At 49.4% G+C, this 17,010-nt stretch overlaps 2 protein-coding genes across 3 annotated transcripts in view; both read left to right on the top strand.

Moving 5' to 3' along the window:
* Positions 1-4,864, top strand: part of PCBD2 (pterin-4 alpha-carbinolamine dehydratase 2) — a 24,249-nt gene extending 19,385 nt beyond the window's left edge. For both annotated transcript variants that reach the window (XM_075766215.1, XM_075766216.1), the window contains 2 exons: positions 1,700-1,780; positions 3,259-4,864. In XM_075766215.1, coding sequence (XP_075622330.1) covers positions 1,700-1,780; positions 3,259-3,354 — 177 coding nt within the window. In that variant the 3' untranslated portion in view covers positions 3,355-4,864. The remainder of the gene's footprint in view (positions 1-1,699; positions 1,781-3,258) is intronic.
* CATSPER3 (cation channel sperm associated 3) lies at positions 4,235-17,010 on the top strand. The gene is made up of 8 exons (XM_075766903.1): positions 4,235-4,344; positions 8,820-8,973; positions 9,709-9,913; positions 13,037-13,218; positions 13,597-13,794; positions 14,409-14,531; positions 15,484-15,710; positions 16,923-17,010. Exons 1-8 carry the CDS (start codon positions 4,235-4,237, stop codon positions 17,008-17,010), a joined length of 1,287 nt encoding a protein of 428 aa, XP_075623018.1.

Raw genomic sequence — 17,010 nt, 5'->3', positions numbered from 1 at the left:
GTTGGCTCTGTCTGCCTTCCGCTGGAGCGATGATTGTTGTCGCGCGATCAATGACTTGTGCCCGTCTAGTGTAACGTGCTCGTGTAGGTGGGTGAGTTCCTCAGATGGACAGACAGACACTGGTAGAGCGTGCGTGAACCTGGTAGGGTTTTCATAAATTTAATGGGTTTTTTCCGTTGCTGGATTTTTTTTTCTACAAAGGCAATCTAGTTGCGGATGCATTGCTGGTTTAAACTTTTTGGGACATTTCTGTGTATGGATTGCCGTCTTGGAAGTAGCGTTCTATTAAGCCCATGGACGCTCTAAAAACATTTAAATCAAATATCTTTCAGAACTGTTAATGCAGGAGTTTTCCAAATTGTTGCTAACATCTAATGCAGAACTTGCAGTTTTCTGCTTCAAAGCTTGCTGCTGAAACATTTGCAAATTTTTAAACGTAATTGTTCGCTCCAAGTAAAACTAAACTGAGCGAGAGCTTCAAGGGAAGTTAGATTTTCCCGAATTTTGGAATGCTCTTGGGTCAAAGAAAAAAGCTTTTTAATTGCTGACAGTTTGGTGATTTCCAAATGACAAACCTCATTGGAATGATTTTCTCTGATTATAACGTTTGCATTCATTTGACTGGCAAAGCGACTAACAAAGTCATACTTCATCCAGGCACTGATTCCTTTTTTTAGTTAAAGGTTTTTGTAATTTGTGAGAGGAAAAAAGACTTGAAACTATTATCAACCATTATATGTTATTCATTGACCACATGTTTGTTTGAAACAGCCATTGCTTGGTGGAATGCGGGCTATATACATTCTCTTCCATAAATTAGCACTAAAAACCTACCTAAATCAGGTAGGGTTTTGTTGAGCTTTTTGTATTATAATACGAACCAGACTATAACGTGGATGTTACTTTAGCTGTGCATGTTAATTCAGGTCCCGAACCCCGATGGATGGAGCTCGGTATGAACAAAGCTCGCTGACTTAGAGGCGTCCTGCTCACGCACCGAAGCCCTTCGGGCCCCGCTGCGTAATTGCATTCTTGATTGACATGGACATTCTAATTTTCTTTATAATGCAGTGATTTGCTCCTAAGTATTTTGGCAAGGGCCTGCTATTATTTTCTTCTTGAGCCTGTGATAAAAGCTGCGTCCTGGGGGAGCGTGCCGTGCAGAATATAGGGGCAGGGGATCGGGAAACCTATTTTAACTCATTTTAAGGGAAAATATTTTCTCATAAAGCAGAGGGGCAAACCCACCTGCTGCCTTTTCCCCCCAGTAAAGTAAATAGCAAAATAGTTATGAGAAAGGATGTGTTTCGGGGAGTGGTATCTGTCTAGTACAGGAATACTGTGGCATGATGCTTAATTAGAAATGGCACGTTTCTAAGATGCAGTAAGGGATGAGGGGTTTGGGATGGGTGTTTAAAAACACTGTTGGATGCCAAAGGGTAAAATCATTGCTCTCGTGCAATGGCTTTGAATCCTGGAGTCAGTAACATTGAGCAGAGTGATGTAGGAGATGATTTCAGCAGTCGCAGAAGATGCATCGGTGGCATGAGAAGGTGAAACACTCCTTTGACACACCCGAGGTGCAGCGATCTGGAGCATCTCTAGGAGTTTTTGAGGTTGTGGAGTGAACCTTGCAGATCCACTGCCAGGCCTGGCAGGTGGAGGAGTATATTTTCCTCTTTGCTCTTTCTCTCCTTAGGCTTTCGGATTTATGACGCGCGTTGCTCTGCAAGCAGAGAAGATGAATCACCACCCGGAATGGTTTAATGTGTACAGCAAGGTAACGTGTTCACCAGCCCTGCTTCCAGGCGTGGCAAGTTAAGGAGAACGAACCACTGGCCCATTCTCTCTGCCTTCTTTTGTAGCTTATATACAAGGAAGAGGTAGGGGAATGGAAAGAGATTTGAGACTTTAAAGAGATATTGAGGTATTTGTGGTGGGGATTCAGCCCCAGGAATCAAGCTCTTTGCAATTGTTTGCTACCGGCTGCATGGTTTGGACCTCTCACTTCACCTCTCTGGCTGAGAGGTAAAAATAAAATAGAAGCCTTTAAACTCTTAGTTGGCCAACCTGAATAAATGACTGTTTTCAAACTACTGAACACTCACCAACTTTCATTCCTTTCAGTGCAACAAGTCGAGAACCCAGCGGTGTAGGGTAGCAAACCGTCAATGTGTAGGTAAATGGGAACCCAGCAGTCTCAATTTAGGTTTGATTTTTTAAAAATTGTAGCCTTCTATGTCTCAACATAGCAGCTTATAAAATTTGTTTATAATATTACCTAACTGGTGGTGGTCTCATATTTACAAGGGTTACAAGGTATACTGTAACCCTCGAATGAAAGGTGCTGTGTGAAGGGGGAAATTATTGCTCTGCCTTTATTTTTGTTTTCTAATGCTTCTCATTGCATTGTATCAAGCTGTTCGTTTTAGTGTTTGGTGAATATATGGCAATCCCACTAAACCTATACTAAAAGGTACCACCACCTCACCCCCCCAGAGCAGAGCATCCCCACCTTGTCCCCCTAAGCGAGGCATCCATCCCAGCACAGGCTCCTCCTCATCAGCCCTTTAGGTCACCCTGTTTAAGGGGACATTAAGTGATCACTGGACAAAGTCCTGATCACCTACTCTTCATTATTTTCTTGGTTTTCCAGAATATTCAGATTTTTTATTTTTTTTTCCCCTCTTCAGTCTTCCCAAAATCTCAGTCAAATGCGAGACAAAGTAACGCCCAACTTGTCATCTGGCTTAGTCTAAACAAACCCGTGCAGGCAGCTGCGTCATAGCAAAATGCACCAGTCCGTTTGTTTTTCTTTTTTAAATTAATCTGCAACAAGCTTAACAATTTTTTCACCTTCAGGGTGCTGGTTTTTAACAAAACGCGTGAGCCCCTGACTGGGCTGTTGGCAGCTTGGTCACTGGCCCGGGTTCTTCGTGAAACCGATCCGTGGAATTTAAATGTAAAGAATGAGTTATTTAATCGGACACCTCTTCTTGGATGAATCCCAAGAATGCAAAGCCTGTTTTATTCTGCGGAGGGGCTCGCTTCGGTTAGACTTCAGGCTCTGCTAAGCCTCCTCACCTACAACGTCTCCTGGTTTACGTGAGCAGCGAGCATCCAGCTCGCTGCCTGCCGGGAGCATCGCGTAAAACCAGTTTGCTAGAGAGACACGCAGCGTTCCTGATGAATTGCTGCTCAGCCTACTTGGCAGAGATCAAACTGGCTTTGTAACCCCTTTCTTTTCCTTTTTGACAGGTTCAGATAACTCTGATTTCCCACGACTGCGGTGGACTGACCAAGAGAGATGTGAAGCTGGCTCAGTTTATTGACAAAGCTGCTGCCTCGGTGTAACCAAGATGTAAAATGCTTTAATACAGTGTCCATCAATATTTTGTATTTTGAAAGGGTATCCTTCATTCCTTGTGACCCTGATTTCACAAAACCCCTGAGACAAGATATTTTGGTAAAAAGAGTGGCTTAGTTTTGTTGGCCTTGGGCTGAGAGACCCCTTTGGATGCTGCGCTTGTCCTTTGTCATCCCTGGCTCTGCGTGAGGATGTAGCAGATATAAACCAGCAACAAATAAGTTTTGAATAATCTTTTTCTAGAAACTAAAGCTGGAATGAAAGCAGGAGCCCACCTGCACGTGTCGGTGTTCCCCATCTGAGATGCAGGGCTGGATCCTGCAGTTGCTGAAAACTTTAGATCTGGTCCAGCAAATACAGAAATATCCCAGTGAGCTTCCAGCACTCACATCATTAAATGAAGCAAGAGCTTAAATGCTTGGCTGGGCCGGATCAGTGCTCAGCACCTTGCAGGATTGAGGCATTATTTGTGTTGTAACGCTCCCGTACCTGCCGGGTTGGGGGGTGTAGCTTGGCCGGGTGCCCGCAGCACCGGCCAGAGCTGCCGGCGGTGAAGGAAGCGGCATTAGCAGGATTCTCGCTAAGCTGGGCTCGGCTGAAGCTATGCTCACTGGTTTTTTTTTTGGTTTTTTTTTTTTTCTTTTGTGGCTACAATTACTCATTGCAAACATTGTTCCAAGAGCTGCAGATCCCACTGACGAGCTTTAAAATAATTTCTTCCGTGGTTTCAAAGTCTTTGTTTTTATCCTATGATCCTCACCGAGACAGATTTCCACTGCCGGCAGGGAGATTTCAACCTGCTTAAGGCTTGCAGAAGGGCCTCTCGCTCTGCAATCCCGCTGCCGAGCGTCCCCAACATGCGCCGTCATGCCTTGCAAGCAGCTCTGGGTGCGGAGCTCCCGGGAGATTGACACCTCCGAAATGCCTGAGCGCATTACTCGAATGACACCGGCGGCACAGCCACCGGCTACCGAGAAGTGAGATACGTGAGTGCCAAAATCTGTATCGGGTGTATATGTGAGGTGTGTGGTCTCTCAGATATTTGGGATGCAAAATGCCACTAGCTGCCGTGCAAGTATTCGAGTCGATAAAATAAGAAAGGTATTTTTTGTTAATCCTTAGCAAGCGCGCTGTCATGTGCTAATTGGTCGTGGGAAGCAAGATGTGGGGTTTATTGTCAGTAACCCTACTTGGGATATCAAGTTAATACCTAAAAAGACCCAAAATTCAGACTACGTGCTCAAATGTTCTTTGCTTCCAAGTGCCTTTCCCCAGTGAAGCGGCGGATTTCCCTGATATGGTTTGAAAATGGTCACTGTTGTGAGGAATGAATAAAACTAAAACAAACAACCAGGCTGTGATGGCTCCTGTTATTGGTGGGGAAGTGAAACGAGCTTCACCCAAAGTTTTGACAGCATCTATAATGGACTGTGAAAACTCTGCTGTTAGAAATTGATATATAATGCGTGCACTTCGAATAAAACCAATAAAATCAAATTCCTCCTTTGTAATTTGTTTCTTTATTATTGTACATATGTGACAAAGCTGTTTAGTTTTAAGATAAATTTAAGATAAATAATATTTAGTTACTGGGAGGTCTTAGGTTTAGAATATTGATATTTATTTACATATTCTGAGGAAGAAAAAAATCCCCAGCAACTAACATAGCTCGGAGAGCTGCACTGTCCAGCTATGGCATAGAGCTGTGCAGCCGTGGTGGTTTGAGGATCCCTGACGGGCAAAGAGGTGAAAACACTCGGAAAAGAGGAGGATGCCTTTGAAACACTCATACTTTCTAGGTCAGCGCTTCTTTGGCCACGATTTCTTGTGAACTTCTGGGGCGTCCCACAGACCTGCGAGTGCCTTTCCTGAGAGTTGGTGTGCAACACTGATAGTAATAAAATAAACATAGCGAATAGGCGGGCTCACGAGTGCAATCCTGGCTCCGGTGCTGGCACAAAGAGATGTGCCGCTGTGCCGCTCGCACCACGGCGCTGCCTTTGCCTCCGGCCCCTCCTGGTTTTGTTCGGCTGCTGCTGGCTGCTCCCTGCCCGGGTCGGGATGCAATGGCACTCTCCTGGGCTTCGCTTTGCCTTGCAGGCACCAGCGATTTCTTTCTTTATAAAAGCACCTTTTATTTTGAGGTTATTTTTTTTCTTTTTGGACAGGATTCCCAGCATTTTTGATAGGCATCCCAAATCTGCGGTGAACCCCCGTTGAATCCCACTTCCTGCCCCATCTCAGCAGCATCCTCAACTGGCTGATCTCTGCAGAGCTGGGCAGGGGAGCCCCGCGATGCTGAGGAGCCCTCACCCCCCCCTTCACATGGTTCCTTAAATCCATGCCAGCCAGCTCCGTGCTCCTGTATCCCCGCTCCGTGCTCCTGCATCTCCCCAGCTCTTCTCCACCTGCACGTGTGCTGCTGCGGTGAGTGCAGGATGCTGAGGGGCACGGGGGGGATGCACAGTCTCCCTGACCGAGCTGGAACTTCACAGGAAATTTATACAGCAAGGATTTAATGACAGGCGCTGGATTGGGGCCAGGAAACTCAGCCTAAGGCGCCTTCTCTTGTGAAGAGCATCGTCAGCTCCGCTCTGAACAAAAGTAGCCAGAGCGCAGGGTTTGGGTCTTTTCCAAGTGATGGCATCGCTGGAGCTGCGCTGCTCCGTGACGTTACGGATCGAGCAGCTGCCCAAAATACGGCTTCATCCCCTGTGCCAGCTTCTCCTCAGGGTCAGTTTGGTGCCTGCTCCCTGTGCGCCTGTAAGGTCGCACCCCGATGCGGGACGATGCCGTGCCGGCAAATTAATCACGTTTCCCTGTTGCTGTGAGGTTCGGCTCGTGGCTAGCAGCCACCAGGTTAAATATTCCCCTGGAGTGTTTGGGGTTTTTTTTGCTTTAAGGCTGATTGTGGCTTGAAGTGTTTGGATAATCCATCACAGACGAGCCTTCTCCTTGCAGTAACTTCCCTGTGTCGAGACTGATTTAACTCAGTACGTTCCGCCCCCCCCACCAACCTAGTCCACGGCGTGTGGGAAACGCTGTCCCTGGGAGACCCTCCGATGGTGCTCCGTGGCCACAGGAAATTAAAAAGCAAAAACTCGAGGCTGAGAGAGCAGAGCAGGAAAGATGCCCGCAGCATGCTACGTGGTTGGGATCACTGCTTGGGTCCTGCAAGGCTGGAGATCACACCTTCGCAGGACCGTCTCTGAACCAGAGCCAGCGAATAATCCTTTCCTTTCCCCAAAATGGGAGCTCAGGTCCAGTAAACTGCAAAAATCACGTTGGAAGGGACGGCGTCGGCATCGGATGTGCTCCAGGGGTTTTGGGGATGAGGTCCCACAGGCAGCTCTGCAGGAACGTGTTGGAAAACAAACTTCTCTGTGTTGCTCTGTGAGTTATGGCTCTGCCCGATCGCGCCAGGGTTCCTCCTGCCCTTCCTCCTCCTCCTGGCTGCCCAGACTGGTGGCCGAGGCGTGGTGGTGGAGTGGCTGAAGAAGAGGTGGGTTTTCTGTTAATTAACCTCTCTCATCAGGGGCAGTTTGGACATTAGAAGACTAATGAAGATGTGTCCTCACCCAGCTGCTGCTCGAGGCTGGAAGAACAGACCGACACGGTTATTTTTCGGATGCTTCCCCGTTGTCTGTGACACGTCCTCAGCTCCAGGATGGGGCTGGAGGGGTCACAGCATCCCCTGGGATGTGTCCGGTGCTGTGCCAGTGCCTGCTGGCTCCGCATCGGCCCCTCCTGGAGCCCTGGGAGTTCAGCAGAGTGAAACCAGAGGGCAGATCCCGTTGGACTGGAGTTTTCTGTTGGTTTATGTCCCCCAGATGGCTTGGCCCTGGGTCAGGCACGCTTGCAGCCTCCCCAGTTTTTGGTGATCAGCACAATTTCTGGGTTTGCCCAGACCCCTGCCCCAGCACTACCTTCCTGCTCAGCCTTGCAGCCTGCCAGGTCCTCGCTCCCACCCTGCCTTTTCCTCATCCGCGAGTGCTTTTCAATGATGCAAAACGCAATTTTGAAAGCTTCAAGCTTTCTGCAGCTTCTAATAGGTGTGTGTATCATCTCCTCTGGCCTTTTCAGCCTCAGGTTAACGAAAGGATTGCAAATTAACTGAAGCTAATGAGTTCTTCTGCACGAGCTAGTTGCAGTCTTTCACAATTGTTTGCTCCAAGAAACAAATATTTATGGCTTACTCAAAGCTGCACCTCGGGATTAGCCAAACGTGTGTGTCCTGGAACAAGTGCTCGTGGAGCATCCAGACTAGCGAGCACAGAGATGCTGACTACTTGAAATAAATTGGCAATTGTTAATACTCTTTCTCCTAAAGAACCCAGGCAAGAAGCAAACATGGATGTGAGTTATCCTGCTGACATCAAAGGCTGTGTTTACATAAGCGCTGCTCATGCTGAAGATTTGTTGCAGAGCTGGACCCTTTGGTGAGGAACTGACAACTCGTTTGCAAACAAACTTTGGGAAGAGTCCAGGCACGGCTGCCAGCGGTCCTCTGGTTCGAGCCAGGCCAGCCCACGCAGGCTGCAGGGATGCTGGAGCCCTGGGAAGGGTCCCCAGAAAGAGCAGAGGTCTGTGCTCAGGCTCCTGCACCATTTCCAGACCGGTTGTGGGTGCACGAAGGAGCTTTATCCCCCCCCACACAGCTCAAACGCACACCTCGTTGTTAGAGCACTTGGCATTTTTATTCTCAGTTAGACACTGGCGCCAGGGTGACACGATGGCGCGATGCTCCTCTGTGGGGTGGGCAGTGTTTCATTGCCGGCTGCTCCCGCCTCGGCACGGAGACAGGACGTCACCCGGGGATGCCGGGAGGGACAGGACCCGGTGCCTGTGCAGCATCCTCCTGGCTCATCTCCTGCCCCGGGTAGGAGCGGGTCTACGCCTAAACCGCTCAGCAACTCACACCCAGTAAATTAAGAGCTCGTTATACTGCTAATGCAGAAATTTTGTTTACCCAGGACTTGGCCCCGGCACTTGCCTGTGTGATGTCCTCATAAGCTGGTGACATCAAACAGCAAGTTCCACGCTGCCGTCCGTCCCAAGGGTCACTTGGGGAAGCAAAGGAGTACGTGGCTATTTCATGGAGCCATCAGGGAAGCGGCACATGGAGCATTCCGACCTTTCCCTGAATGGACAAATCATCTCCAATTTTCTTACTAGATGCTTCCGGAGTCTGTTGGAGGCTGTTGCAAGGTGTGCTCCCTTCTGCCGGCTCAGGCACACACGGACCAAAGCCCTTTTTGGCACGGCCCTACCCCCCAGGTGATGCCGTGCTGCGGCACCTGCGGGTTCGGGTCCCCTTCAGCCCGGGTGGAGGGAGGACTTGGGCAGGAGCAGGATCTCCAGCTGGGTCTGGCTGCTGGAGTGGGTCACAGGAAAACCAACAAAGACAGCAAACTGAAAGAGCTCCCTCCAGCCCTGCCGCTGTTTCTGACAGGAGAAAGGACGCCAAGTTGCGTGCCTCCCTGCGCAGGCTGCTGGGCAGCCACAAATTCACAGCGCTTGTGATCTGCATCGTCTCCATCAACGTCAGCTCCCCGGCTGTGAAGACCAACTACCGCTGCCGGCTGTGCTGGGGCACCTTGTTCGAGGCGAGGCGTGGTGGCACGCTCCCACGTGCCATGGCCAGGAGGGGACGGATGGAGGGGATGGGGGTCTGGCCCCCGCGGCCGCTCGACGTGGCTGCCAGCCCGCTGTCCTCCCCTGTGCTGTTGCTTGCACCAGCCCAGGGCCTGGATGAAATGCATTTCAGCTTCAGATCCCTTCACTTATTCAATAATTATCATTCTCAAAATGCAATTGTTCAGTCCTTTCCATGGCGGCCCTTTCCCCCCTCGCGGTTTTAGCACTGCTAGTCTTAAGCACCCTTTTAATACTCAATTTTCACATTGAAAAATCCCTCTTGGTCACACTCCTTGATTTCCTTGTCTTACACAAGCCAGCTACTGTACGCAAACCTCTGAGCCTTAATTATATATCCCAGTAATATATAGCCAGGCCTGGCTAATGTCAAGAAACCCAGTCATGAGCGTCGGAGGTTTCCTAGAGCTCTGGCTCTGCGCGGGGAAGCGAGCGGTGCGTGCTCAGCTCCGAGGGGCTGATGGAGTGCATGGAGCACTGGGATGTGGGCAGCACCCTCCCGTGCTGGGCGCTGACCCGTGATGACGACTGCGGTGGGGTGAGCTCGGCTTGCGTTTGAAATGGTCCCCGTGGGCAGAGGGACGTTGTTGGGGACATTTAATATGAGAGCGGGGGAAGCGCCAGCTCAGTGCTTGAGGTCTGGCAGCTGCAGGCAGCTGCCCAGGCTTGCTTGCTCCTCTCTCCAGGTCGCAGATGTCTTCTTCATCGCTGTTTACACCACCAAGCTTTTGCTGAAGCTGTACGTGGCTCCCATCGCCTACTGGAAGACCGGCTACAACATCTTGGATGCCACCATCCTCCTCCTCACCTTCATCCCGCACGTCTTGCCTGTGGACATCACCACGTGCACCCACCTGGAGGGGACAAACCAAAGATCTCCAGACCCTCCGCGTACTCAAGCTCATCAAGTACAGGGATGAGGGTAAAGCACGACTCGCTAGTTTAGTCACAGCAGAGGGGGGGATCCCCAGCCCAGGGGTGGGGGGAGGCTTTGCTGCACCCAGGTGTCGGTGGCTGCCTGGCCCAAGAGGGGCTGATGCTTGTGGTAGCTCATGAGCAAAGGCGAAAACTAATAATTCATGATTTTTTAAGAAACCCATGGCTTGGCCATTGGTTTTTCCCTTGTTTCTCCTTCCCCCATGGAGACAAGAGAGTTTTCTTTTTTACTATAGCAGAGTAGACTCAAAAAAAAAAAAAAATCCCCATAAAACATAGGTCATGTCCTATTCTTGGTCTGTGTGTATTTTTCTCTCCAGCACACCATCTCCTACTTAGTTTTCTCTTGACGACTCTGGAGGTTTGTTTTTCAGCAAGGAGCTTATGTGGGCAATGAATGCTCAGCCAGCATTTCTGAGTGTAATTAATTGGCTGGGTAGCCCACCAGAAGTGGGATGTTTATGGGCACAGGGCTCTTATAATGTTCACTTCTGAGCCTTCGTTCCTCTAGTTTGGATCGTAAACTTCACTTATCACCAGACTTTTATATGTTAATTATTCTGTGTCGCTGGGAGAAGGGAGGACACGTAGAAGTGCATGAAATAATGAATGGTTTAGGCTTGGGGGATCAGATGCTTCAGTTTGGTCTGGCTGATTATAAGAAAGCAAATTGATGCATGGCGAAATGGGGAGACATTTAAATCGGAGTAAGCGTGTGTTTGTTGGTTTGAGCCTCACGCTAGGCACTTGTGGAACTCACTGCCAGGAGATGCCTCGTCTGGGGACCACAAGGAAGAAAACCTGTAGGATAAGATTTGGCACCATTCCCCCCTGAGACGCTTAAAATGTTGAGGTGCTTTGAAAAAAAAATCCCACTCAGCACAAATCTGCAATTTTAAGAGCCTATATGCCTTTGAAAATCTGGGCCGTGCAACACTAGGTTTTGATGGCAGTTGGTGGGACTTAACACCTAAGGGACTGGGGCCACTGGGAAAATGCATCCTGGCTTCGGGATCCTAGAACGGCATTACTGGGGGAAAAAAATACCAAAGAGGAAAATTTTTTAGGCTCTCGCAGTCCCTTCCTGTTCCAGGGATGCTATAAATATCCTGCAAAGCCCTGCCGCGCCGCTGCTTTCCAGCTCCAGGGGCATTCGGTACTTGCCTTTGCATCCTGACCTGAAGGGACAAGTGCCCTGAGCTGCTTGGCATCCCAAGAGACAACACTTTGCTTAATATTGGTTTTAAAATGTGATAGGGCTGTCTAAATGCGTTTTGCTGAAGGTGCAGGAGGCTGTTTATGTCTCTGTGTGTATTGTAATTTATTAATTGAAGCCTAAATTAGCCCTCAACAGGTTAGCAGTATTTAATGCAGAGAGCTCAAACATGCAACACATTCTTGGCACGTTTCCCTTTATTAATTAAAAACCTCTTTAAAACACTCTGCCTTCCACCTTGGAGCAATAAATTTCCACCTTGAGGAAATAATTTCCTTGTTGTATTCCATACAGAGACGTTCTGTTAGCTGCAATCCCTGTTTTAGTGTAGGCCCCATTCATCTTTATTTCAATTTCAAAATAAACTTTAAAAATGCCAGGTTGTTCTGTAAAAAAAAAAAAAAAAAAAAAAATTAGAAAAAATTTGACTTTTCTGCTTTTTTAAAATATATTTGGGATTAATTCCGATGTAGTTTACTACCTGTGCAGACTGCAAACCGCAAAGCTCCTTCTCAATAAAAGCTCCTAAGCAGTTCCTGAAGCAGCCGGAGAAGCCTTGGCAATGGGGAACGAGGTGACGGTCCTGCACGGGAGGCTCTCGGCAGCCGGCAGTTACTGGGAGCGTTTTACGGCCCTCCTGTCACCCCCAGCGCTGGGTGGCTGGTTTTCTTTATGACCACGTGCCACAGCCCAAACCTGCCCAACGCCATGACATAACTTGGCAAAAATGTCACCTGATTTTTGGGGTTGAATGGCTTTTGTTCCCCTGCTAGTCCTGGACTGCGCCTGCAGGAGAGACCTACGTGTGCAGCGAGGCAGGAAAACCCTCTGCCAGTTCCTCCAGGAATTTGTACCAAACTCGGTGGATTTTGGGCTTTTTTAGGTTGGACTCTCTGAGATGGTTCTGCAGACTATGCAGTTGCACGTTTTGTTTCAGACGATTATCTGGAGCAGGCAAGACCGCCGCTGCTCTCCAGGGGGATGTAGCTTGGATGCAAGAGACCGCAGGTAGGCTTCTGGGATTTGGAGTTTACGGAGAAGTTTGCATTTGCCTAAAAGTCACTACCAACGATAAACCCAGTTCACCAAACCAGCACTCCCATCAACTCCCAGGAGTGTCTTTTGTATATGTTGGTGTCATATGTGGGTCTTTATAAGAAGTGAGATGGTCTCAGGGGCAGTATCGTGTCCCTTCCCGGTGACCCCAGGCTTTCCACGCGGCTTTCCCAAGCTGAGCAGCCGTGCAGGGATGAGAGGTGACTGCGGACTCCTGTCTCCCATCCTGACCCATCCTGCAGAGCAGGGGAGGAGCAGCTGGGCAGTGAGGGCAGCAGAGGTATCCTTCTACCTCCAGTTTGTGCTCAGACCCCAAGGCACGAGGGTTAATAGCCCTGCTCATTTTTATTCAGCTAATTAATTAATGCAGAAGCTTGGGAAGAGCTGTATCCTCATCAACAGGAATCCACTACTCGGTTAGTAACCTGTCCATATTTCAAAAAACAGTGAGAAGCCCCTGGGTGCCAGATGTGATGACCTGGGACCAAGCAGCCCTTGGGCTTGCCACTGTGCAGCACTGACTCACCACTGAGCCCTGCAAGGGCCGTTTCCCAGTCCAAGAGACTGATGCACAGCCACAGCCTCTGGATTTTGTCATGCTCCCATGCATCGTGGTGGTTGCCCCTTCCCTCTCCTTAATTCCCGGTACAGCCCTGTGGATGCACGCAACGGAGCTGGTTCAGAGGTGGTCCAGGGAGGCTGTCACCTCCTGCATCCCCAGCCCCGCTTCCCAGCCTTCATCCCTGCTGAGCATCTCCCTCACCCACAGAGCACACATTTGTTTTTCGTTTTGTGGGTTTTCACAGAGACTCTTGGCCAGATGGTGCAGACAGTGATGTATGCCCTCATCCTGCTGTTCCTGCTGACGTTTGTGTTTGCTGGTTTGGGACATGGATGGTATGGAGATCCCAAAACTGGAGACACTGAAAACTGGGGCAGCTTGAAGGCTGCCCTCTTCACGCTCTTCAGTTTAATAACCGAAAGTACAGCAGCCTTTTCCAGTCTGTCTCAGCCACGTGACAAACTGCAGATTATGAAGTGCTGCTGAAGAAGCCCTTTGATCAACCTGTGACTTTATTAGGGAGAGCATAAACTGCTCGGTAGTGAACTCATATTCCACATCCCTGGGAAAATTTGCTTTGATAGACAAACTTCCCTACCCAATATTGCAAATTCAGAGGGGGAAATCTCTGAAGCTGATAGCAAGGAGATCTGTACTAGCTGATTTAAACCTGGAGCTCTGAGGAACAGAGGAACTGTGCTCAGTGTTAAAAAAGAAAGAAAAAGAAGACGAAGATTTCATACAGCTTGTGAGTTATGCTGTGGTTTGGAACTAACTCTCTGGTCTGCTTAAATACATTTGCAGGTTGATGGTTGGACAGACTTACAGTGCGAGATGGATCATTATGGGTTTACAAGCAGCCACGTGTTCATAGTTGTGTTCATCTTGTTGGGCAACTTCATCTTCTTCAATATGTTGATTGCACTTGTGATTACCAAAACCCAGGTCATGCGAGCTGTGTGCATTGAGTGTGCATGCGTGTGCGAGTGTGTGTGGCTGTGTGTGAGTGTGGGTGGGTGTGAGTGTGTGTGCTACCAGCTAACAGGCTCTGGTTGGAAAGCTGGTGCTTGGCAGCTTGCAGGAGTTGGCTTCTGGTGCAGCTAGAAACATTTTGGATACAGAAGTCCCCAGTCCCTGAGCAGAATAAGAGTATCTCTCCCCACGATCCCCCTTTTGGGTCTTCTCTACACTCCCGCTTTGACTATTTTTCCATAGCTGCTGCAAGCTCCTGTTCCTCCATCACAGCCAGCCCCCAGGTCCCCTGGGTGCACACGTTGCACCCACATCCCCTCAGCCACGACCTTTTTCTGCTTCCATTTAACCCAGGGCTGCTCTTGTGATGTTGTAGCTGCCTCTGACCTCTCCACAACGAACCCCTGCGTGGAGCCGGGGCCAGGATCAGCGGGGTGGGCTGGGGGAATATGGCAAATCCTATGCGAGAGGCATCCGCTCCCCAGCAGCTATCGGCTGCCAGCCCCGAGGTGGTCCTGCTTAACACCTCTCGCTGCTGCACAGGGCAGATTTGAAGCCCAAATCTTCTTGACCGATGTCTTGACCCACCAGCTGTGAGCGGTGCTTGGGGACTCACTCGCAACCCTGCGGTTTGGCGTTGGCAGGACTTGACTCAGAAGTACGAACAGGACTGCAAGGCAGTGAAGAAGGCTGCTGTTTGGGCCAAGAAACAGAAGATCCTGAAAAAACAGGGGAAGAATGTGAGCGACCTAGTCACGCTCGAGCAGGTGGGTGGATAGCACTATCTGCGAATGTCAGATGCTGTTTAACAGGGAAAGGCATGGATGAACCGCTTTCAGCAGAGGAAAAATTTGCTTCTCTTTCCTTGCCCGTTTTGGTAATAATCCAGGCTGTAGATCCCAGATGCCTTTTTGATAGGCTCATCACATATGCAGCTAAAAGTATTATGATGGCACATAGTGGTTAAAGTATTATAAAGGTGGAGAAAAATTCTTAATTGGTTTTGGTGTCTTTTGTCCGAGTTTGTTTAACTTCAAAGAGAAGTTTAAAAAGAAATCCTTTTAGGTCACGTCAAGCCAAGAGCCCTGTCCAGAAACGACTTGGACTCGCTTTCTGCGAGTGCTCGAGGGAGGTCGTGCTCCTTCCCGCGCTCCCGCAGCCCATTGATGCGATGGATCCAAAATGCTACTGCGGGCTTGAAACACGTGCTGCAGCGTCTGTAGGAGAGCTGTGCACTGCTTGATAAAGGGCCTTTGCAAAGCCGACTTGAAATAAATGCAGTAAAACTGTCACTGAAACGTAAATGATTAGAGCAACCTGACTCGCTGTTTCCCCCAACTCTTCTGCTCATTCTTGCTTTTAGAAAATGTAATTTAAAAATAATCAGTTCAGGATGGCTTGGTTGAGAGTGTTCTTGCCTTTGGGCCAGAAAATCACTGGTTCGAGTACTAGACTGAGTGACCGATTTGCGTGAGTGGTTTCGGTCCCATCCCAGGGGCAGGGGTGGGGGGGTCCTGCAGAGCTGCAGGGCCTGCCTGGGTGGGCGCTGAGGAGACCCTGGGCTGCTCCCTTGGGACAGGCATCCCCATCCCATCAGCACCCAGGAGCTCCTGCACCCCCTGGCACATCTGGCTGCTCCAAAAGTGCATTGGGGTGGGGGGTCACAGACAACCCCATTTCCAGCCTGCACCCAGTGTGAAGCCGTGTAGGGGTCTGCAGGGTGACAGTCCCAAGTGTCACCTCCTGCTCGCTAACAGCGTTTTCTTCCTGGGCTTGTTCTTCACAGCACAAAATCACTCAGGTGAAGATTTCGGAGAGCCGCTGGATGACATCAAAAAGACTTTGTGCCACTCTGATATCATCATTATGGAGAGCTTTTACTTCACCATCCCATTTATTGATCTGTATTTGCCGTTCCTGGACCTCTGGGATGACACATTGAACAGGTCAGTAACAGTGGAGCAGGTGACTGCAAGAAAGACTCCAAGTTACAAAAACAGATGCCCTTTTGATGTACTGGATTATTTTCTTGGAACAAGAGGACATTTGGAAGCTGTTCTCCCTAAGGAAAATGCTACTGGTCTCAGCATGAGCAGCGCTGAGAGTCTGGGAAGGTACCAACATATGGCACGTACTAGAAATGGGACTGGTTTTGTCCCTGTCGGGAGGACTGATGCCTTTTCCCAGCACCATGTAGTGCCAGTGTGGGATCGGTGTCCATCACAAATGTGCTCAATTTCCTGCTGGAAAATTCACCCTTCATCACTGGTCTTCGTTGCACCCCAGCCCCAGCACGTCCTGGGGTTCGCAGAGCCCTGGGTGTCCCCTGGGTGCACGGCCCTGAGCAAGGCTCCATCCTCCTGGTCTGGCTCCCGTGTTCCCAGCACGCCTGGGAGAGAGGCGAGAGCGCATCCCGGATTTATGGGGGCGGTGGGGTTGGAGGACGTGTTTGCACCCCAGTTTGGGAGGTGAGGAGGACTTGCCGCCTTCTTACGGCAGTAGTCCAGGCTGACCCGTGCTTTGCCTCAGCAATGGACTTCCCTGGATCTTGTTTAGGGAACGACTAACCCCAGGCAGTGAGTCTAAACCATGTAACCAGAAAAACCTCCCACAAATCCCCCAAATGGAGACTGCTGAGTTTTACATGTCTTAGGTTAACCTTAATGTGATAAAAGCCTATGATCACAGCTTGGTACCTATTGTTTAAAAAACCTGCGGTCTGGCCTGGAGTCCAGAAAAAATTCCCTGGATGTCAAAAATTCCCTTTTACCCAGTTCCCCAGGTGACTGCGGTTACTATCAGGAGTCTCTGTGTTATTTTCCCCCCATACTTTGAATGCACTGATCAGGACTAGTCTTTCTGAAAATGTTTTGCTGTGCTCTTGGCACACGTTGCGGAGCCCGTCCTGGGTTGCGCTTCTGCCATTCTCCTCTGATCTTTTGGTAGAAAAATATTTACAAGGATGTTAAAGAAAACCTGCAGAGCCAGGGGGCTGAACATCATGCAAAATACTTGGGATCTTTCCGTTGCTCCCTGCCCTGCCGGGTGAATGGAGGGGTGCTTGCAGAGGGCGCAGTTCTCCTTATGCCTTAGACACGGCGTTTGCTATTTTGCATGGTATTTGGGGATCTTTTTGCCACGCTTTTCTCTCACTGCAGGTTGCAACATCGCTATTACGAACGTACTGGCATATCTCTCGATCATGGAAGTCATGAAAGAAAAATTCACGAGAAGATGAAAAGTTAA

This window comes from Balearica regulorum, chromosome 14 (genome assembly GCF_011004875.1).
Source record: "Balearica regulorum gibbericeps isolate bBalReg1 chromosome 14, bBalReg1.pri, whole genome shotgun sequence".
NCBI classification, from domain to species: Eukaryota; Metazoa; Chordata; class Aves; order Gruiformes; family Gruidae; genus Balearica; species Balearica regulorum.
The sequence above is the reverse complement of the archived record's forward strand: the minus strand, read 5'-3'. Positions and strand labels throughout refer to the sequence as shown.